Source organism: Tasmannia lanceolata, unplaced genomic scaffold, assembly GCF_043159265.1.
Source record: "Tasmannia lanceolata isolate RefF3 unplaced genomic scaffold, GAP_Taslan_0.1 ptg000008l, whole genome shotgun sequence".
Classification (NCBI taxonomy): Eukaryota; Viridiplantae; Streptophyta; class Magnoliopsida; order Canellales; family Winteraceae; genus Tasmannia; species Tasmannia lanceolata.
The window spans coordinates 7,982,353-8,005,050 of NW_027518685.1; the positions used below are offsets into that span (position 1 = coordinate 7,982,353).

Consider the following 22,698-nt stretch of genomic DNA (forward strand, 5'->3'; position numbering starts at 1 on the left):
GCTCTTGGATTCTGTACATTTTGATTCACTCTCTTTGTTTCGCTTTCTCTTTTGATAACATGATTTCAGAGCTTGATGCCTTGGAAGCTGACATGGGAACGGAGATTGAGCATGATGGCATGCCCTCATATCTTGAACCTGATCTGGAGGCTGAACTCAATTTGCCTTCAGCACCTTCAGGCAATGCAGCAATGCCACCTGGTAGATATAACGCACAGGTAGCATTCATCATCTCCATTACCTTTGTTAAATTGCTAAAAATTCACACAGGCGACTCTGATTGGTTTAAAAAATAGAGTTACAAAACAAACAGGTTCTAAATGCAATTATTGAGCCCAATTAGAAGGCTGCAAATCATCAAAATGAGGGTTGCAGTATTGGATTCATTTCAGCATTTGAATAACTCGTGCATTATGATGACACACAAGGATTTTTACTATAAAATGAAATTGTTTGTTTTCTTTTTTCCTCTGTATTTTCATGTAATTTTCTTGTGTAACAGGCTGAAGATGAACTGGGTTTACCTGCCGTGCCTCAAGCATCAATTCGTGGTTAAGAGGGAGCGGATGTATTGTATGTAAAATTCTTGGTTTATATTGGTCTATAATATCGAAGAAACCAGTTTATTGGAAATATGGATGGTATTTTCTCATTAGAATGGAGCCTCATTTGAGTGTGCTTGGTAATCAACAAGAATGAATGAAGGCGAAAAGTCTAGCGATGTAAACACATTTTTTTTTAATGTTGATGTAAACATTGATCGATTGAAATAGTATAGTTTTTGGTTTTTATAAATGTGATGTGTATATAACATGTTGTAATTGTAAAACAGGTTATGTATCAAACAAATTTGTTATTCCCGTGTTTTGGGATCTGCTGAAAATTAATTTTTTAAAAAAAAAACTGTAACTTTTAGCAGCGGTCATGACCGCTGCTAAAAGTTCCAGATTTAGCGGCGGTTAAGACCGCTGCTATATTGGCGACCCTAGACACTCCTCAGAGTCGAAAACAGTAGCGGTTATAACCGCTGCTAAATAGTTTCATACACAAGCGGTCTATTTAGCAGCGGTAGTGACCGCTGCCATAGTATATAGCGACGCGATATTTAGTAGCGGTTAAAAAACCGCTGCTAAATGTAATGGTAGCGGTTTATCCTTCTTTCAGCAGCGGTCTTGCCCGCTGCTAAAAACCATTTTTGTTGTAGTGACTAGAAAATCCCTTCCCAATATAGCAAGCGAATAACGGTAACCATTCCGGCCAATGGTCTTAAAGTAGTTGGTCTCGGCAATTTTGGAAGTTGGAAGGGTAGCCTGGTCCCAGGTAGACCTGACAAACGCGACCCGACCCAACCCACCCACAAATTTGCGGGCACAGGTCGGGTCAACCTGCGGGCACCCGCGATTTTTTGGATTTTTTGTAACATTTTTTATTTTAAAATAGAAAATGAGATCAAGGGCTAAGAGCATCTCACCTTTTGAGCTGAAATAGTGCACTTGTGTTTGGAAATCAACCCTTCTAACAGCATCTCACTTTTTGAGGGCTCCCAACTTCCAGCAGCTCATGAGCATTACTAATTTACTATGTACGAATAAACTTCCTATTTTTCAAAATGAATGATTGGAAGGTACAGCCCACACCATAGGATGCTCCAAACCGTGCATTTGATGGGTGATAATGTAAATAGGTTGTGCCCAAAAAATCATTTGCATAGGATGATTCTAACCCTCCGATCTAAAGAGGGACTAAAAATATGGAAACTTCTATAGATCGAACGGTTGAGATCGTCCTATGGCAATGATTTTTGGGGCACGATCTATTTACGTTGTGGCCAATCAAATGGACGGTTTGGATCATCCTATGGTGTAGGCTGTACCATCAATTTTAAAAATTAGGGAGTGAATTCATACATAGAAGGGGGTGAATTTATCATTGCCCAAAAAAATTTTTGTTCTGGAAAAACATGCGGGAAACCCGCGGATCGACCCGACCCACCCGCACTGGGTAAGGGTCACATGGTTGCTGACCGTAGGAATGCGGGTCATTTTGACCCGCAACCCTTGTGACCCGCACCCGCATGACCCGCGGGTTGACCCGACCCGACCCGACCCACCCATTTGCCAGGTCTAGTCCCAGGTGTGTAGTTTAGAATTCAAGTCATCTTAAAAGGGAATTAGACTACAAATGGGCAAATTTCTTGTTACTCAATCGGGATTTGCTAGGGTCCATCACAAAAGGCATTTGGCAGCTGGTCTGTCGCATGTATGACGACGCACCTCGTGAATGGAGACAAAATGACAAAACGCTATTGTCTCATTTCACGAGGTGGATGGATAGACAGACTAGCTGCAAAATGCCTTTTACGATAGACGCTAGCAATTCCCTACTTAAGAATGTTATTTTGGACTTTTGAGTCATGACGCGAGCAGTGACATCTTTGGAAATGATATATTAAATTGGCCCCCTTTCTTTCCTGGCCAACCCCATTACTGTATTTATGAGTTATGAGTTATTTTTTTATGGGTTACGAGTTTTGACCGTGGTTATAAATTTCGGCAATTTCGGATTTCGGTGGGGACCGAAACCGAAATTTCCCGAAATTTCGAGAAAATGTCCTTTAAAAAGAAAAGAAAAGAAAAGAAATGTTACAAAATTTCGGATTTCGGTGGGGTCCGAGATGGAAACCGAAATTAAAACCTTGGTTATGACTACTCTTTTTACACTAATTTGGGTTGGCCAGGGAAGAAAAGAGGGCTAATTATCATTTTATCAAGACGACCCTCTCGCTCCCCAAAAGGCTGGGAATTCCATCACTTCCCCTCTGTAGTTCTCGATCTCAAACGCTTGAAGCACAAACACCTCCATCATTTCTCTCTTCTTTTTGTAAAATTTCTCATGGCCGACAAAGTCATTCTCTTGGATTCCGGGTACAGCCCTTTTGGGATGAGAGGGAGAATAGCCTTGGCAGAGAAAGGGGTCCACTACGAATACAAGGATGAAAATCTCCAAGAAAAGAGTCCCCTTCTCCTTAAATCAAATCCCGTCCATAAGAAAATTCCTGTCCTCATCCGTAACGGAAAGCCCATATGCGAATCTCTCATCATTATTCAATACATCGACGAGGTTTGGAATGGTAAATCTCCTCTGTTTTCCCAAGATCCTTATGAACGGGCCAAGGCCAGGTTCTGGGCTGATTTCGTTGACAAGAAGGTTAGTTTTCTAACATGTCTAGAAGGAAAATCATCACGTTTATTAAATGGGTGTGTTAATGGACTTGATGTTTTCTTTCTACAGATATATGAATGTGGGACGAGGATATGGAAAACCAAAGGAGATGCCCGAGAGCAAGCTAAGATGGAATTTTTAGATTGCTTGAAGCTGTTGGAAGGGGAGCTTGGAGAGAAGCCTTATTTTGGCGGGAATAACTTGGGATTCGTCGATGTGGCCTTAGTCTCGTTTGCCTGCTGGTTTTACACATATGAGACATATGGGAATTTTAGCATAGAAGAGGAGTGCCCTGAGATTATGGCCTGGGTGAAGAGGTGTACGGAGAAGGAGAGTGTCTTCAAGAGCCTTGGAGACCCCCAAAAGATCTATGAGTCAGTGGGTCTCTACAAGAAGTTTCTTGGAATCGAGTAAGAGAGAGAGAAAATACTATTGGAATTAGTAGAAGAGTCTACGAAAATGTGTAGTAGATTTAGGTGAGATTTTGCACTTTTCTTCCCTAATAGTCCAGATATCACAATGACTTTCTGTTTTATTTCTTCCCTTCTTTTATATCAGTTTAGTTCGTAATTTCATATCTGTGTTGGAAAAAAAAGGTTGATTTTGATAATACATATCATTTCCTTGTTCTTGCTTTTAGTGGTTTGTTTTAGTTTTAGTTGTAAGATCAAGTCCTTGTGTTACTTGTGTGAGATCAAGTTGTTGTGTTAAGTTTGAGATTTAGTAGGCAGTTGTATTTAGTTAAGTTTGTTTCATGGTAGACTCTCACTGGGTGTTGAGAGTTGTCCGTTGTCACAATCATCCGGCATCCACTATTCTGACGCATGCTTCAGAACTTCCTCTCATCTACCATCATGTGGTTCGAACAACCTGGATCAACGATCCACACTTTAGCGTCGTCAACAGTTGCTCCCCTCTGGTCATGCAATTTGTGAATTCTGTAGTGGCTTCCTATGGCAGTATACATTGCAGACAGTGGCTGTCAAGGCTAGCTAGCTCTTCAACTACTTTTGTCGTTTGCTCTGTGACATTAGTAACAGACATGTAATTGGCTTAAGGGCCAAGGGCCCCAATCCTCATTATCACTTGCTCCCCCTCGCTCACTAACTCTAGCACGCCGTGAGTCCTCGATAGCCGGATTACCTTCAACAGGAACAAGTTTCACTTCACAATCACGTGCAAAATTACCATGCTTTCCACAATGATAGCATGCATTTTTTTTGCTTATCATGTGCGTTCTTGTTATTTTTATCTTTATTGTTGTTGTCTTCTTTAGATCCGCCTTTCCCATGCCTTGGTTTAGACTTGTTTTGCCGCTTACCTTTATCTCCCTTGGAGAACATGGCCTCCTTGTCTTCAATCTTCAAGGATTCGGTTTTGACCAGCACCATCTCGTGGCTAATGACTAGACTCTCTAACCCAACCAGCGCAACGTATGCTGCATACTCTAGCCGTAGATTGTTGATCAAGAGTCTTCGCAGCTTCGCTTCTAAAATCTTGTTCTCTAAATCCAACAGGGACATCTCTCTACACAAGATCTTCATCTTTTGGAATGCTCAAATATGGATGATTTCTCTTGATCCAAGATTTTTTTCTCTTTCTCCAAGAGTTGAAGCCGGTGTGTGTTCTTCTTCGCGAACAAACTTGCAAAAGTGTCCCATGCCTCCTTTGGTGTCTTCGCATCTAAGATGCGAACAAGCATGTCATCTTCAACCGATTGCTTGAGTGCCCTTCCAGCCTTGGCGTTCGTCTTCTGTCCGGCATTAGTTGGCGGCTCCGTGCTTTCTCCACAAGTCACGTCCTACAAATCGTGCCCTTGCAAATACGACTCCGTACACGATTTCCATAAATCGTAGTTGTAGTTGTTGAGCTTTCTTGAAAAAGAGAAGCCCGAGTCACCGGCCATCTTCTTCTTCTTCTATCAAATCTCGATCCTTCCGATGTGTAGGATCAAGATTGCCTAGTAGCGAATCCTTGATCAGATCTTCAAGATCGAATCCTCTCATGTTACTCTGATACCAATTGTAAAAGTAGAAATCAAAGCACAAAGAAAGGATATCAAAGCAACAAAAAAACTAGAAAAGCGAAACTCAAACACAGAGTACCGGAAGAGAGAGTGAAGCTTTTCTCTTGAATAATAAAAAAAAAATAGAGACTTACACCACTTCTCTACAATGCCTCAAGTTTTGCACTTCTCCTTATACAAGCAAAAAGTGGAAAATCCTATTCTAATTCTAACCAACCAATCACAAAACAACCTATTTAAAATAGTTTTCCTGTCCTAATCAAACTCAACTACCTAATGGTTAAGATAAAAATGAAACTAATCTTCTAGAAACAAAAATACCTAACCTAATTTAAAACAAATTCTAATTTAATCTAGTAGGCCCCACGGGCCCTACCCCTCCGGTGGATCAGTAAGAGTCACGTTGACTCTCAACACCCCTAACACACTAACAAATGTAAGGTAAATGGCTAGTAGAATTCTAGAACAAAAAATTAAGTCCCAAGAACATTAGGGTGTGTTTGGCAATGATTCTGATTCTGTTTCTTGATTCTGTTTGGTAACTGACATAAGAAAAATGTTTTTTTTCATTTTTGAAACAGAGTCACAGAATCACATGTGGCTGATAAAATTTATTATTTTCTACAAGTAATAGACAATTAGCAGTAATACAAAGCATTGTAAGAGCGATGTATAAAATGAAGTTATACTAACCAAGTATTAATAAAAGTGTCAGGAAGGTGATGTATGACACAGCGCAAGTGCGCGAAAGCGTCCTTTGATGCAAAAGTCACCCAAGGAACTGTCGCGGTGGTGGAAAGAATGATCTTGAGCTCAGCTTTCTAAAGTTGCAAGATTTTGAAATGGCTAGTTGTCCTCTGTCTTTGATGATCTTGGATTTTGAAAGAGTGATCTTGATCACGCCACTCAATGTGAAGCTCGGATTGATCCAACCCCCTCGACACGATTCCGTAAAAAATATGTTTCATTTTGGCCTATCCTAAATTGAAAAAAAAAAAAAAAAACAAAAAAATCGATTCTCTTGAAAGTGTTATACCATGCCAAACATGTTTTTCTATTTTTCTGCTTCTAAAATCCAAAAAAACATCAAAAACGTTTTTAAAAAATGTTGCCAAAAGAGTAGATTTCCAATGTAGTATTGTCAATGTAGCAAGCTCCCAATCTAGTTGTCAATGTAGCAAATTTCCAGCTTAGGAACATTCAATGGGTGCATCTCCATGTAAGTAGTTTCCAAAACAATGAGCGGTCAAATGGTCGAGTGGATTAATGATCAAGCTCAGATTTTCAATAGCCCCCCTTAAGTTAGAACAACAATTTGAAGGACCATGAATTCCACCAATTCACTCACACCGCTTGGATTTTGATCTTGGTAGTGCCTAAGACATCCCTCTTAGCATCATCATAAGCATGCACTGAAATCTCCGACGGCTCCAAGGCTTATCTTCTTTAGTCACAAAACTTCTTCCAATAGATCAATTAGGTGGAAGGTTCATGCTGCTCACTACTTGGTTAGGCCTGGACCCTTTCTATTATAACGGCCGGCAACATTGAACGCACTACCACTAGCACTACAAAGTAGGGCTGCAACTCGAGCCGGGTTTTACCCGACCCGCATCGACCCGACCCGAAAATACCCTGGGTTGGGTTCAGGTTTCATGGGTTTCGGGTCGAGCCGGGTTGAGCATTCAAAAGCCTGCATGAATCTTGGGTCAAGCCGGGTTTGAAGGGGCCCGACCCGACCCGACCCGAGTTACATAAGTTATAGTATGTACATTTTTTTTCTATTGTTAGTTAAAAATTAAAAGTGAAAACCCACGCACCCACTGTTACTGTATGTGAGTGTAATTTCTGCTTCTATGAGTTGAGTTGATTCAAGTGTTTGATTCAGCATTGTTTGATTGTAATTACAACATTGTTTGATTACAGCATTGTTTGATTCAAGTGTAATGTGAGTGTAATTACATCATTGTTTGATTCAAGTGTAATTTGAGTGTAATTGCTGCTTCTATGAGTTGAGTTGCCTTGCCAAACAAGAATTTTCCTTAAAAAATTGCGTCAACGTGAAAAAACCCGACTTGACCCGAACCGACCCGAGATTTATCATGGGTAGGGCCGGGTTTGGGAATCGTGGGTTTTCCGAAAAAAAACCCGACCCGACCTGACCCGAGATATTTCTCGGGTAGGGTTGGGTTCTCCAAAACCCGACCCGCCCGACCCGAGTTGCAGCCCTACTACAAAGTGGCCATTATCTTCTTTAATAATTCGGATATCACACTCGACTTTCTAATTTATTTCTTCCCTTTAGTTTAGTTTAGTTTGCCTCTTTTATGCAGTGGAAAGGAAAGGTTGATTGTGATAATACATATTGTTTCCTTGTTCATGCTTTTAGTTGATCATAATTTTCAATAAATTTCATGAGACTTTATGAAAAAAAAAAGAGCAAAATGTATAATCATACGTTTGATATTGTACTATATTAAATTAGGAAAAAGGTTTATGAGCTCGAGCTTAGAAACCACTGCTCCCATAGTTGGTTGAGTCATCCAACCCATTTAGTTTATAGGTTATGCTTAGGGTTATGGTTATGGTTAGGGTTATGATTTGTGGAGATTTAGAATGGATGACTAGAAATTATGGTCTTATAGATCGGATGGTTAGGATTATGGTATGGAGTTGGTTTGTTAGGGACACCCTATTTATGTGAGGTAGCGTAAAATGAATGGGTTGGATGATTCAAACTACTATGGGAGATGGTGTATTCTAAGCTCTAGCTCAGAGCTCAAAAACCATGCCCGCCTATTAAATATGTATCTGTTATATTGAGGATCGACAATGGTGCTGTAGTGGATGCATTTCAAACTTTGGCATCATTTGAAGATATTGGTCATATATATTTTGAGAACGATTCCTCTTTCCTTTTCAAATTTGGTCTTTTAGCAAGCAAGAATCGCATCATTCTGAAGTCTGAACACAAAATTCCACTTTAACAAGAGCATCCCCACCACGGACTAATGCCAAAATAGTTGGAGGCAGCTTTAAATTTGGGAATAGTTCTTGTCCAGTACTGCATTCTGCGTGGGTCTTCCTTTTTATTACTAACAATTTTTGTGCATGTACGGCCGGCCACCGTATAATTCTCCTATTTTAAAACGTAACAGCTAGATAAGTAATGGGTAGTTTTGTGATTTTGAAAAATGCCAACGGAGAAAACTAAGTAGGACTCTTTTTAATAAATCGCTAGGAAAGTTTAGGCGTTTGTATAGGCAGGGACTAATCGGCAAAAATCCCAAGTTCTTTTGGAGTTTTGAGTCATGACGCTAGCAGTGACATCTTTTGAAATGATATAATCGCCACCTTTTCTTTGCTGGCCATCCCAATTAGTCTATTTATGAGTTATGAGTCTCGTGACTACTTTACATTACGTTGGGGTGGCCACAAAAGGCTATAAATTTCATCACCCCCCTCCGCTGCTCTTCATCTCTAACCTTCTCAACAACAAACGCTTGAAACACAAACCTCACGCACTCTCTCTCTCTCTCTCTAACATTTTCACCCTATCTCTCTCTCTCTAACATTTTCTGTTTCTAATGGCGGATGAAGTCATTCTCTTAGATTTATGGCCCAGTCCTTTTGGGATGAGAGTGAGAATCGCCTTGGCAGAGAAAGGGGTCGAATACAAACAGAAAGAAGAAGATATCCGAGATAAGAGTCCCCTTCTGCTTAAATCAAATCCGGTCTATAAGAAAATTCCTGTCCTCATCCATAACGGAAAGCCCATCTGCGAATCTCTCATCGTGGTTCAATACATTGATGAGGTTTGGAATGATAAATCTCCTCTTTTTTCCCAAGATCCATTCGAACGAGCCAAGGCCAGGTTCTGGGCCGATTTGGTTGACAAGAAGGTTAGCTTTCGGACATCTCTTGAATGAAAATCATCATGTTAAAAAAAAATGCACACTGAAATTCGTTATATGATCTATCTCTATTTCTCCAGCATTATGGGAACCTCTTCCCAAATGTATATTCATTGGTTTTATGATAGGATCGTTTAACAGTGCTAAAAGCTAGCCGTTAGAGGGAGGGTGCTCATTCCCTTATAACCCATCCCCATCCACTTCACTTATCTGAGGACGTTGAATCTAACCGGGTAGAACTCACCCCTAAAATCTAGCCAGTAGAGGGAGGGTGTCCATTCCCTTATAACCCATCTCCATCCACTTGACTTATTCAATGTGGGACTATTTGTTTTGTGTGGAACCCCCAACAATTTTGGATTGAATTGGTTGGATTTTTATAACTGATTAGATGCTAGAGATGGTTTGCACATCGAGTTTAATATCTGGGTTTACATACACACGATACCAGTTTCTCTGTTTTTCTTTTTTGTTTTGTGATTGCTTTCATGTAATTGTATTAAATGGGTGTGTTAATGGGCTTGATATTTTATTTCCACAGATATATGATTGTGGGACGAGGATATGGAGAACCAAAGGAGATGCCCAAGAGCAAGCTAAGAAGGAATTTTTAGATTGCTTGAAGCTTTTAGAAGGGGAGCTGGGAGAGAAGCCTTATTTCGGTGGCAATAACTTTGGATTCGTCGATGTCGCCTTTGTCCCCTTTGCTAGCTGGTTTTACACGTACGAGACATGTGGGAATTTTAGTATAGAAGAGGAGTGCCCTAAGATTATAGCCTGGGTGAAGAGGTGTATGGAGAAGGAGAGTGTTTCAAAGACCCTTCCAGAGCCCCAAAAGATCTATGACGTAGTGGGTCACTTCAAGAAGTCTCTCGGGATCAAGTAAGAGAGAGAAAGATACCGTTAGAATTAGTAGAAGAGTCTACGTAATAATCAGGTAAAATTCTCTTTTGCCTGGAGATGTAACTGTGGAAACTTGAGTAATCAGGTAAAATTCTCTTTTGCCTGGAGATGTCACTGTGGAAACTTGAGTTTTTAGCGTCAACTAATAAAATATCTCTTTCAAGTAAGAAACTTAAAAAAAGGCCATCACTTTATTGTCCTTTTATCTTAATTTTCCTTTTACACAACCATTTCAAGTGAATTGAACAACTAGACAGAAAACCTCCAACTCACAAAATACCCTCCACGGGACAGATATGCTGGCAGCAGCAGAATGATGTTAACACTCCCTAGTATTGATATGAAAACCCCGCCTTCTTAAAAATAGGACAACTAAGAAAGTCACCATTACAGTCATTGGTAGGATGATTTTTGAGTCCTTTGAAGTGTTGGCCCCAAGACCCCAATAACATGGATCGATTATATTGTGATGTAATCGTAAGATCATGGTAAGGGAGCTTTGGAGATACACGGCCAAAGGGCACGTGTAGAGCTCCACCAAAAAACAAGTGTAATACCAAAACAAGAACTCTTTTCATATATCAAAACAACTTACAAGAGATTACCACACTTGTTTTCCCTTAAGCCTTCACCCTTGAAGCTTCTCTAAACTTTCCTAGAAGTTCTTAACCTTACATTCTGTACACAAAGACTCCATACTTATAGACTAAAGATACACCTAAAAGTAGCAAATACATTAACCACATAGTTGTAGTTCCCATGAGTCATTTTAGAATACTAATCAACAACATAAATCACTATTTGACTCTTTGATAATCCAACTAGACATAAAGACTCTAGGAACACAAATAGGGGTGTAAACGAGCCGAGCCGAGCTTGGCCAGGCTCGGCTCGGCTCGTTAAGCTCAAAGGCTAGGCTCGGGCTCGAACCAGGCTCGGTCAGGCTCGGCTAGGCTCGCGAGCCTATTGAGCTTGGGTTATATTCTGGAATATCCGTATCAAATGGACGGTTTGGATTATCACAGTGGATTATCACGGTTTGGATTATCAATGCGCGAGATTCGCACATGCTAATGTGGGTAGCAAAGGTTGCTAGCAAAAGGAAATAATAAAAAAGAAGTCATCATTACGAAAAATTAAAATATATGTGCGAGATTCGCACATGCCAAGTGGGTCGCAAGGGTCGCAAAGGTTGCTAGCAAAAATAAAATAATAAAAAAGAAGCATCATTACGAAAAAGTAAAATATCTGAATGCGTATATAGTTTTAGATGAAAAATTACCAAAAAAGAGTAGGAAATTATGACATTTACCGAAAAAATACAATCAAAGGGTACGAAGTTATGACAATTACTCAAAAAAGTTAGGATTACGCTTGAAAAAAAGTCATGATTACGCCTCGCCGGCTGCTACTGTATTATATATATATATATATATATATATATATATATATATATATATATATATATATATGACTGTTTTTCTTAACGAGCATTAACGAGCCGAGCCGAGCCGAGCCGAGCCGAGCCTGGCCTAATTCGGACTCGGCTCGTTAAGCTTAACGAGCCTAGCAAGCCGGCTCGGCTCGGCTCGTTAAGGATTCGAGCCGAGCTTTTTTCGAGCCGAGCTAGATCGAGCTTCCGAGCCCGAGCCAAAATTGACACCCTTAAACACAAATGACACTATATATTTTTCACATACAATAACTTCCTAGAAGACTACAATGACTATTCGAAAACCCATGTACATTCATTTTGATTTATAATTTCCAACATGAAGGTTCATGTAGGTGAAATTAAGACTGTTGATCTTCTAAAACTTCATGATGTGACCCACATGATGTTGGTCCCATCTTTGGCATAACCCTAAATGAGATTTGGTGGATAAGGGCATGGGATTGTACGACCAAGGTGTTCTTAATCGCAATTGTCAAGAGTTGTGATTCGTGTTTGGATCAACGAATTTCATCACATGCATGACGCAAAAGTGGGCCCCAATAGATGCCTTTCGACCAGTTATTAGCCACTTTTCTTAGTAGTTATTGAGAGCATCTTTAACATCCCTTGAAAGAAGAAAATTAGAAGAGAAAAAGAAGTAAAGATTTCAGCGTCAATATCAAAACTAGAGAGTATTGATATCATCAATTCCCTTCCACAAGTGTAAATTGTAGTCTTGTAGAGGGGAGCAGCACTGTTAAAATAAGGTGTGTCAATATCAATTCCCTATGTTAATTGTAAGAGGAAGATGTTCCAGTACAGAATAGAGAATAGCCGCACAATGTGCTGATTTCTTAGAGGCTGTATCTTTGAGAAATTAGGATAAGTTAGCAATATTGCATGATTGGGGTATTTTTTGAGGCTACGAGATCTAAAACAAGACATAAAATACACGGTTCAGCTCATCGAATGGTAGGATGCATCCTCTGTTTTAATACGTTAAGTCATACGGCATAACTACATTGCACATATGTACCCACCTTTGGTTGATCTAGACCGTTCATTGGTTAGAAATTATCTTAGATCACAATCATCCAGAACTTTTATCAAACAAAAAAATTGTGAATGACGTTTTTTTTTTTATTGAAAGCAATTTGAATAGTGATGGGGTCCGGACTCAGCACTGAGGGAATCCGGACTCAGCACTGAGGGGTCCGAACTCAGCATCCAATTAGCTGCTGGCACGTGGCCCTCACAAGGACCGTTGGAAGGCCAACACCTGTCTCCACTAGGTGTGGCACCTGGACCAATCAGGGACCTCCACCTGCCCTTCTTAGGTATGAGACCTGGTCCATACAGAGCCCACCACCTGTCTTGGACAGGTGGCTCAGAATCACTATAAATAGCCTTCACTTGTACTAAGGTGAGGGTCCTGAAAATCTGAGAACCAAAACTCTAAGCTTTTGCTCTGACATTGCTCTGCACTCCTGCTCATACTGACTTGAGTGTCGAAGCGCCCGTCCGGAGTATCACTCCGGGTTGGTCCTCTGACCCTTTTCTTTCTTGTCTGTACTCTTGTGCAGCGCAGGACTCAACCAGCCCCTCAGTCGTGGCTTGTTAGCTCGGACCACCCAGCCCTACCATAACCTGTTACCGATTTTAGGCCTAACAGATTTGGCGCCATCCGTGGGACTACGCAACAAAAAGCTGTTCGAAATCTCACTCAGATAAAAATGGTAGGACAGACCGGCAAGCGAGCACCTCCGACCTCTCGGGCTACTCGGGCTACGGCCCCCCGTGAAGGACGAAGTGAGCGGCTGGCCTCGCAGGTGGAGGTCGGGGCGGCCGTGGAGCGGACTTCGCCCCACTCGGACCGTTCAGACCCTACCCCGACCCCAAGGGAGATGCGGGCCCTTTTTCAAGAAATGACTGCTGTAGTTGCGCAGTTCAGGAATGCGGCCCCCGCACTCCAGCAACACCCAGTCGAGGTTTCTCGACCCGTTCAGAGGGGAGAAAGCTCCCGCAGAGAACGCGCATCTCCACCCCGGGACCAAACTCGTCACTCCACAAGAAGAGACCACCGCTCGCGGGACAGGAACGTGCGTTCTGAGCCTCGTCAGCATCACCGGTCACGATCTCCCTCCGTGCAGAAACGTGGCAGCAAGAGAGACCCCATGCACGGAGAGGGATCGCGGCACCGGCGAAGGAGTCCCCTCAGCCAGTCCGGATCCGCAAGGAGCCCATCAGCCGTAAGGAGTAGACCTGCCCGTCTGGCCGAACAGAGGGATGATCCGATGTTACTGAGGATCCAGAAGATCGATAATAGAATCGAAGAACTGGCTAGAGATCATGGCCGCCCTGCTTCAAGGATCTTCAGTAGCAATCCCCCTTTCACAGACAGGGTACTCGGTGCGGCAGTCCCCTTGGGCTTCAAGATGCCGCAGATCCCGCAGTACGATGGGACCACCGATCCCGTGGATCACCTGCAGACCTTCAGGACCACGATGCTTCTCCACGGGGCGTCGGACGGGTTCCTTTGCAGGGCACTCCCCACCACATTAACTGGAGCCGCGAGAGACTGGTACTCACGGCTGAAGCCCAAGTCTGTGGACAATTTCGACGACTTCGGGGACGACCTGGCCCGGCATTTCATGAGCTGCAGAAGACCTCGAAAGACAACGGCTTCACTGATGGCCCTAAGGCAGGAAGACGGTGAGGCCTTAAAAGCGTTCGTTGGCCGGTTCAACAGGGAGGCCCTGCAGGTACCCAACCTGGATCCCTCCGCGGCAACGAATGCTCTTCTGGCCGGAGCCCGGTCCACTGACTTCAGAAGAGCAGTCGCTCGACGCAATCCGCAGTCCTTGGCAGATCTGATGACCGGGGCGGAAGAGTACATTTCCGTCGAGGAAACTCTCGCTGCCCTGGATTCCGTCAGCAAGAGAAGACCAGAGGAGAAGAACCCCGCCAAGCAGCGTAGGGACGACAGACCCCAGAGGAAGGAGAGCAGCCCGTCCCGGAAGGAAAGGAGCTCCCCCCGGCCTCGAAAGGAGAGGAGCCCCCCGACGAGGGAGCGCTACACGCCGCTCACCGCATCCAGGGCTCAAATTTTGGCAGCCATTCGGAAAGAAGACTTCATCCGATGGCCGAAGAAGCAGACACCAGAGGCGGGCACGCAAGATATGTCCAGGTATTGCCGGTTCCATAAGAGCCACGGCCACGACACCAATGCCTGTATTCATCTCAAGGAGGAGATCGAGCAGCTGATAAGCAGAGGGTACCTTGGGAGGTACTTAAAAAATAATGACAACAGAAGGGAGCGCCAGGACAACCCGAGGCCCAGAGACAGAAGCCCTCGAGACGCCCAACCCCTGGGCGACCGCATCCAGGCTCCTGCCCCGGCCGTTCTCCCTCCTCAGGTACCTCAACCTCAACCTCAACCTCATGGTGTTATTGGTACCATTTCAGGAGGGCCGACCGCGGGAGGGACCTCTTCATCGGCCCGCAGGACCTATGCCCGGCAGGTCAACGCCGTCCATGCCTGCAGCAAGAAGGCCGAGCCAGAAAATGAGATATCCTTTTCGGAGGCAGATCTTGACGGTCTGATCCTCCCGCACGATGATGCCCTGGTCGTCACAATGCTAGTGGCGAACTGGGAAATGAAGAAGGTCCTGGTCGACAACGGGAGCTCCGCCGACATCCTCTACTATCACGCCTTCGAACAGATGATGATCGGAGCTGACCGTCTGAAGCCGGCCAACTCAGATCTGTTCGGGTTCTCAGGAGAAGTTGTCAAGGTCGAAGGGCAGATTGAGCTTCCAGTTCTTATCGGGGAGCCGCCCCGCCAGTCCTTTGCCATGGTGACCTTCCTGGTGGTTAAGGCCAAGTCAGCCTATAATGCCATTCTAGGACGCCCTGGCCAGAACCTCCTCCGAGCTATTCCCTCCGCTTATCATCAGAAAATGAAGTTCATTACGCCAGGAGGCGTAGGTGAAGTCAGAGGGGATCAGCCTCAATCGAGATAATGCTATGGGGCAGCGCTGAGAGGGAAGAATGCGTCTGAGTCTCTTCCAATCGAGCTGTACGATCTGAGAGACGAAGCGCAGGTCACAGTCAACGAGCCCGCAGAGGACCTCATCTCTATTCAATTGAACAACGGTGACGAGCAGAGGGTTGTCCAGATCGGCTCTGCCCTGCCAGAGGCCGCGCAGCAGGATCTCGCTCAGTTCCTCAGAGCCAATGCAGATGTCTTTGCCTGGACTCCTTCAGACATGCCCGGCATTGACCCGTCGATCAGCACCCACGAGCTCGGTGTCGATCAGACCTGCAAGCCCGTGAAGCAGAAGCGGAGACACTTTGCACCAGAAAGGCGGAGAGCCATCAGAGAAGAGGTGGAGAGGCTTTTGAAGGCCGATTTCATCCGTGAGATCCAGTATCCGGACTGGCTCGCGAATGTGGTGATGGTGAAAAAGTCCAACGGGAAGTGGAGGACCTGTATAGACTTCACAGACCTGAATAAGGCCTGCCCAAAGGACAGCTACCCACTCCCAAAAATAGACCAGCTCATTGACGCTACAGCAGGTCACGAGCTGCTCAGTTTCATGGATGCTTTCTCAGGATACAATCAGATCAGAATGTACGAGTCAGACATCCCGAAGACATCATTCGTTACCGACCAGGGGACTTATTGCTATCGGGTGATGCCTTTCGGACTGAAGAATGCAGGAGCCACTTACCAGCGGCTCGTCAACAAGCTGTTCAGAAATCAGATCGGTCGGAACATGGAGGTCTACGTTGATGATATGCTAGTGAAGAGCAGAAGTGCTTCCAACCACGTCTCCGACCTCGAAGAGGCCTTCCAAGTCTTGAGGGAACACAACATGAAGCTTAATCCGACCAAATGTACGTTTGGCGTCGGAGCAGGCAAATTCCTGGGCTTCATGGTAAGCCAGAGAGGAATAGAGGCGAATCCGGAGAAGATCAAGGCAGTAATGGAGCTGACTCCTCCCAACACTATCAGAGAAGTACAGCGGCTGACCGGGCTGGTGGCAGCTCTGGGGCGGTTTATTTCTAAATCCGCCGAGAGATGCCTCCCGTTCTTCAATGCGATCAAAGGTATAAAAACCGCGCCCTGGACTCCGGAATGTCAAGCAGCGTTCGAGGAGCTGAAGCAGTACTTATCCTCCCCCCCCTTGTTGTCCACGCCGGAGCCAGGAGAAGAGCTGATTCTGTACCTCTCAGCGGGACCCTTGGCAGTTGCAGCAGTACTGATCAAAGAAGAGTCTAACCAGCAAAAACCGATCTACTATGTCAGCAAGGTCCTCCACGATGCAGAGACCAGATATCAGCGAGTAGAGAAGCTCGTGTGCGCCCTCATTATGGCGGCCCGGAAGCTAAGGCCGTACTTCCAGGCGCACACGATCAAGGTCTTGACAGGGCAGCCTCTCAGACAGATCCTCCACCGACCAGACACTTCGGGCCGACTTGTCAAGTGGGCCGTGGAGCTCAGTGAGTTTGATATCAAGTATCTACCCAGGCCGGCGATCAAAGCTCAGATTCTCGCTGACTTCATAGCCGAGTGCACAGTTCCGGACCCAGACCCCGGGCTGGTAGCAGTTCCGTCTCCAGAAGCAGAGCTGGCTGTACCGGAGCCTCGAGTCGTTTCCAGAGCATCACCGCCCCCCGGGACTGAGTCCGTCATCGCGCACCCAGTTTTTGACGAAGAGACGCTCTGGGAAGTTTATGTGGACGGGTCATCGAACAAGACAGGGTGTGGTGCAGGACTAGTTCTCACTGGACCAGACGACTTCGTCCTGAACTATGCCCTGAGGTTTGGTTTCCGTGCGTCCAACAATGAAGCAGAATATGAAGCGCTCATAGCCGGGATGAATCTCGCTGTGCAGACCCGTGCTCAGAGGTTAAGGGCGTACTGCGATTCACAGCTGGTCGTCTGTCAGATCCAGGGAGTATATGAAGCCCGTGAAGAGCGAATGATCAAGTACTTGGGAAGGGTTCGCAGTCTGGCCGTTCATTTCAAGAGCTTTGAGGTCGTCAGAATCCCACGAGCAGAGAATGTAAAGGCAGATGTGCTATCAAAGCTTGCAGCATCAGGTTACACCGCCCTCAGAGAAATTCGCATGGAGTTTCTGAAGAGGTCCAGTATCGATGCCCAGTCCGTCGTGGTGATGCAGATTGACGATGAGCCGTGCTGGATGGATGAGATAATCAGGTATCTGCGCAGCGGAGAGCTCCCGAGAGAGAGAAAGGAGGCCCGTAAGGTCACGCAGAGGGCAGCGAGGTTTTCACTGGATGGCGGGACTCTATACAAGAGGTCGTATACCCTCCCGTATCTAAAGTGTCTTCGCCCCAGTGATGCCTTGTTAGCCCTGCAGGAAACCCATGAAGGAATCTGCGGAGAGCACCTCGGGGGCAAGGCCCTGGCCATTAAAATCCTCCTGAGAGGTCTGTACTGGCCTACATTGAGGAAGGACGCGCTGAGCCTTGTGAAAAAGTGTGAGAAGTGCCAGAAGTTCTCTCTGACCGTCCACCAGCCACCCGTTCCGATGGCCCCGATCATCAGTCCTCTTCCCTTCGCAGTATGGGGAATGGATATTCTGGGCCCCTTTCCGCCGGCCTCGGGAGGCCGTGAGTTCGTCGTTGTCACCATTGATTATTTCACCAAATGGGTAGAAGCAGAGCCTCTGGCCAAGATCACAGAGCAGAATGTACAGAACTTCTTCTGGAAATCAGTGGTGTGCAGGTTCGGAATCCCCCGGGTCCTCATAACGGACAATGGCAAGCAGTTCGACTCGAGGAACTTCCGAAAGTTTTGTTCTGACCTGCACATAGAGCAGAGATTCACATCTGTGGCACATCCTCAGACGAATGGGCAAACAGAGGTGACGAACAGGACCCTCTTGCAGGGGATAAAGAAGAGACTGGATGGCAAGGCCGGGCGTTGGGCAGACGAACTGTATCATGTGCTCTGGGCGTATCGGACTACTCCGCGTACGGCCACAGGCGAGTCACCCTTCAATCTCTCCTTCGGAACAGAAGCAGTGATCCCGGTTGACATCGGCGTCCCCTCCCCAAGGATCGTCCATTTCAGTGAGCAGCTCAACGGGGACGGACTCCGTGCCAACCTTGACTTGCTTGAAGAAGTCCGTGAGGAATCTCAGATCAGGTCGGCGGCCTATAAGCAGAAAGTATCCAGATATCATGACGTCAAGATCCGACCAAGAGAATTCCGTGCCGGCCACCTAGTCCTGAGGAAGGCCTCCGTTTCCCAGCCAAGAAGCGTGGGCAAGCTCTCTCCGACCTGGGAAGGACCGTACCGAATCAAAGAAGTCATCCGCCCAGGAAGCTATCGGTTAGAGTCCCTCGACGAACAGATGCTACCACACGCCTGGAATTCTAGAAATCTTCGGATCTACTATCAGTAATTTTGTTTGCCTTCATAGGCTTGTAAAGAACTGCTGTAATCATCCAAGTTCTGGAATGAATAAAATAAGTTTCCCGAACAAGTGTCCCTCTTTGAGTCACTTATATAAACATCAGCATATAGTAGTGGTGCACTCCGGCTCATCCTAGTGGCTTGGAGATCAGTTCCAGCCAGGACGCCTGCAGTGGAAACCACCTTCAAATATTTCCTAAGTGTTTGAGTACCAAGCTTCCAGCTCGATTCTCGCAGACTTAGGACGAGCAGTAGTGGTGCACTCCGGCTCATCCTAGTGGCTTGGAGATCAGTTCCAGCCAGGACGCCCGCAGTGGAAACCACCTTCAAATATTTTCTAAGTGTTTGAGTACCAAGCTTCCAGCTCGGTTCTCGCAGACTTAGGACGAGCAGTAGTGGTGCACTCCGGCTCATCCTAGTGGCTTGGAGATCAGTTCCAGCCAGGACGCCCGCAGTGGAAACCACCTTCCAATATTTCCTAAGTGTTTGAGTACCAAGCTTCCAGCTCGGTTCTCGCAGACTGAGGACGAGCAGTAGTGGTGCACTCCGGCTCATCCTAGTGGCTTGGAGATCAGTTCCAGCCAGGACGCCCGCAGTGGAAACCACCTTCAAATATTTTCTAAGTGTTTGAGTACCCAGCTTCCAGCTCGGTTCTCGCAGACTTAGGACGAGCAGTAGTGGTGCACTCCGGCTCATCCTAGTGGCTTGGAGATCAGTTCCAGCCAGGACGCCCGCAGTGGAAACCACCTTCAAATATTTCCTAAGTGTTTGAGTACCAAGCTTCCAGCTCGGTTCTCGCAGACTTAGGACGAGCAGTAGTGGTGCACTCCGGCTCATCCTAGCGGCTTGGAGACCAGTTCCAGCCAGGACGCCCGCAGTGGAAACCACCTTCAAATATTTCCTAAGTGTTTGAGTACCAAGCTTCCAGCTCGGTTCTCGCAGACCTAGGACGAACCGTAGTGGTGCACTCCGGCTCATCCTAGTGGCTTGGAGATCAGTTCCAGCCAGGACGCCCGCAGTGGAAACCACCTTCAAATATTTCCTAAGTGTTTGAGTACCAAGCTTGCAGCTCGGTTCTCGCAGACTTAGGACGAGCAGTAGTGGTGCACTCCGGCTCATCCTAGTGGCTTGGAGACCAGTTCCAGCCAGGACACCCGCAGTGGAAACCACCTTCAAATATTTCCTAAGTGTTTGAGTACCAAGCTTCCAGCTCGGTTCTCGCAGACCTAGGACGAACCGTAGTGGTGCACTCCGGCTCATCCTAGTGGCTTGGAGATCAGTTCCAGCCAGGACGCCCGCAGTGGAAACCACTTCTAAAGAATCTATGTGTTTGCATACTTAGTTCCCAGACTCGGTCAACGACGCAGCACAAAAATAATGCGTACAAAAAATAAAAATGCCGTACAGACAGTTGAACAAAAGTGTATTTGTATTCAGTATTCATATTACAAAATTGCTCTCTTCGCCGAGCTGGCTTACAAAGAATGGGCATTACAAACTGTGCAAAAAAACATATCACCAAAAAGAAAGAAGGCTGCTACTCAGGCCTCCTCGTCGGCCACCACCTCGGTGACGACCTCTGTGGGAGTGAGGGTTGCCAGCTCGCCGCCCTCAGCAGAGGAGACTGCGGCCACAGTCACTTCCGCATCCACCTCAATAGGCCGGGAGGAGTCCGGTTCGTCTTCCTCTTCATCTTCCCCCTCCGGAGGTGCATACGGAACGGTCAGCCCGTCCAAGGAGATGCCGGGGTGAAGCCTCTTCACCTGCTCGGAGCAGAGAAGGAAACCCGCCCTGTAAGCCTGGAGGCCTAAGTCGAAGTGCTGAGCCTCCTTCCTCTCCTCGGTTTCCTTCACGGCCTTCTCCACGGCCGCCTTCTCCTTCCTTCCGGCCCTCTCTGCCAAACTTAGGAGATCCTGCACGGCCTGGTTTTTGACCCTCTGCAGTTCGTCCTGTAAGCTGTTGAGTTCGGCTTCTTTGATCTGGACGGCTTCAGTGAGCTCGCCGTTCTCCTTCTGGAGCTGGGCCTTTTCAGACTCGATCCTTGTGATCGTCTCAGAGAAGAGATATCGCTTCTTAGCCATATCCCTTGAGTAGACTTGGAGTTGATAGAGGGCGGAGCTTATTGCCGCTTCGCAGGTCTCCGGCACCTCTTTTTCGACTTCTAACCAGTCGCGTGGGAGGACGCCCTTGTACATCAACTCTGTGGCCACCCGGGTATCCCCCAGACCGGTGTCCGTTTTCTGCACGGCCCAGTTCGGGCGGAAGACGTTGTCGCCTCCAACCGATGCGGCGGTCGGAATACCCAGTACTGCCCCGCCGTGTTTTGGCCCTGTCGCCGTTCCGGACTTGGAGCTCTGACCCGGGGTATCTGCCCGGCTCGATAGGGCAAGCTTATGCGTCGCCCGACTGCTTTTCAGAGGCTTAGCCAGTGCGACCATCGGTGGAGTCGACTCCGGCGCCTTCCTCTTCTTGCCCTTTGTTTGGGGCTGCTCCTGCGCTGGGGACGCGCCAGAGGTCTGCTTGATTCTGTCCAAAAGGGACATCTGCTTCACCATTTCTGCAAAAGAGAACGGAGTGCAGTCAGAACTATGAAAACTGAAGAACACTTCAGAAAAACAAAATGTTATCCTAAAAAATCTACGTACGTGCCGGCGTCGCACGACTGACCCCGAGTGCGACCAGCTCGGCCTCATCTTCGAACTCTGAGCAGTGTATTGGACCTCGCTTGAGCTCTTCTTTGATCAGAGCGAAGGTCATATGGTCATAGTCCTCGAGGGCTGGTTTCTTACTAAGGCGGCGAGTGTCCGGCGTTCTCCATTGTAATGAGAACGGCCAGTGCGAGCCCGGCACGGTGTCCTTTACATAGAAGAACCTGTTCTTCCATGTGTGAATGGAAGAAGGTATCCCAGTGATCATCCTCATTTCAGCCCTCTGGCTAATGTAGATCCAGCCGCCGTCCTTATGCCTCTTCAGGTGCGCACACATCCTGAAGACGGGATTTTTCCCGCTCTTCGCAGCCTCTCTATAAATACCAGCGTTCTCCAAGAGTTTGGGACGACCTGTGTAACTGCCAGCCCGTAGTAATTCAGTACGTCCGCAAAAAAGGGGTGGAAGGGGAGCCTAAGCCCGGCCCGTAAGGCCTCTTCATATACGCAAAGGTCTGCACTATCGTTGCTGGCCCGATCCCCTTCGACAGCCGCCCTCAGAATGTACCGGCTAGGAATACAGTATTTGTCCCTGACGATCTGAAGCCTGCTCGGCGACAGATGGTTCACCTCGTATAGGGCCCCGATGTTATACTGTGGGTTGGCTTCCATCTGTGCCTCCGCTATCACCTCGACTGGCATGCGCGACGATCGAGGAACTGCCGCTTCGACGTCCTCTTCATCGTCGCTGGTTTCTACCCGGTCTGGTTCGTCCCCACAGGCCGGGATTGTGTCTAAGTCCACACTCATTTCCTCACCGCTCTCCTCGTCTATTACGATTACTAGCTCTTCGCCCTCAATACCGGCCTCCACTATAGGTGAGGCCGGCACCGCCCTCTCCGACGCCCCGGACCCCGTGGTGGTACTGGTCGAACCGGACTCCTTTGAGCTGGAGTCCGTCTCCGAACTAGTGCTAGACATAAAAAAGGGAAGAAAAGAAAAGCTAAAAAAGATTACCGAACTGAAGTGTTGGACGAGGACCTCCGGGCTCACTGATCCGAAGCGGGCAGAAAACTTGAATAGCCGAACAGAAGAGGAGGAGA

At 46.6% G+C, this 22,698-nt stretch overlaps 2 protein-coding genes across 2 annotated transcripts; both read left to right on the top strand.

Moving 5' to 3' along the window:
- Positions 1 to 2,782: 2,782 nt before the first annotated feature.
- On the top strand, positions 2,783 to 3,861 carry LOC143884204 (putative glutathione S-transferase). The gene is made up of 2 exons (XM_077387647.1): positions 2,783 to 3,207; positions 3,292 to 3,861. Exons 1-2 carry the CDS (start codon positions 2,893 to 2,895, stop codon positions 3,634 to 3,636), a joined length of 660 nt encoding a protein of 219 aa, XP_077243762.1. The 5' UTR covers positions 2,783 to 2,892; the 3' UTR covers positions 3,637 to 3,861.
- Positions 3,862 to 8,691: 4,830 nt separating this feature from the next.
- LOC143882638 (putative glutathione S-transferase parA) lies at positions 8,692 to 10,226 on the top strand. Its single transcript, XM_077386101.1, has 2 exons — positions 8,692 to 9,150; positions 9,704 to 10,226. The coding sequence occupies exons 1-2, from the start codon at positions 8,836 to 8,838 to the stop codon at positions 10,046 to 10,048; spliced, it is 660 nt and encodes a 219-aa protein (XP_077242216.1). The 5' UTR covers positions 8,692 to 8,835; the 3' UTR covers positions 10,049 to 10,226.
- The last annotated feature ends 12,472 nt before the right edge of the window (positions 10,227 to 22,698 follow it).

Coding starts and splice junctions, on each gene's coding strand:
- LOC143884204 (XM_077387647.1), top strand. CDS start 2,893: ATGGCCGACAAAGTCATTCTCTTGGATTCCGGGTACAGCCCTTTTGGG. Junction 3,208..3,291: donor CTGATTTCGTTGACAAGAAG/GTTAGTTTTCTA, acceptor TTCTTTCTACAG/ATATATGAATGTGGGACGAG.
- LOC143882638 (XM_077386101.1), top strand. CDS start 8,836: ATGGCGGATGAAGTCATTCTCTTAGATTTATGGCCCAGTCCTTTTGGG. Junction 9,151..9,703: donor CCGATTTGGTTGACAAGAAG/GTTAGCTTTCGG, acceptor TTATTTCCACAG/ATATATGATTGTGGGACGAG.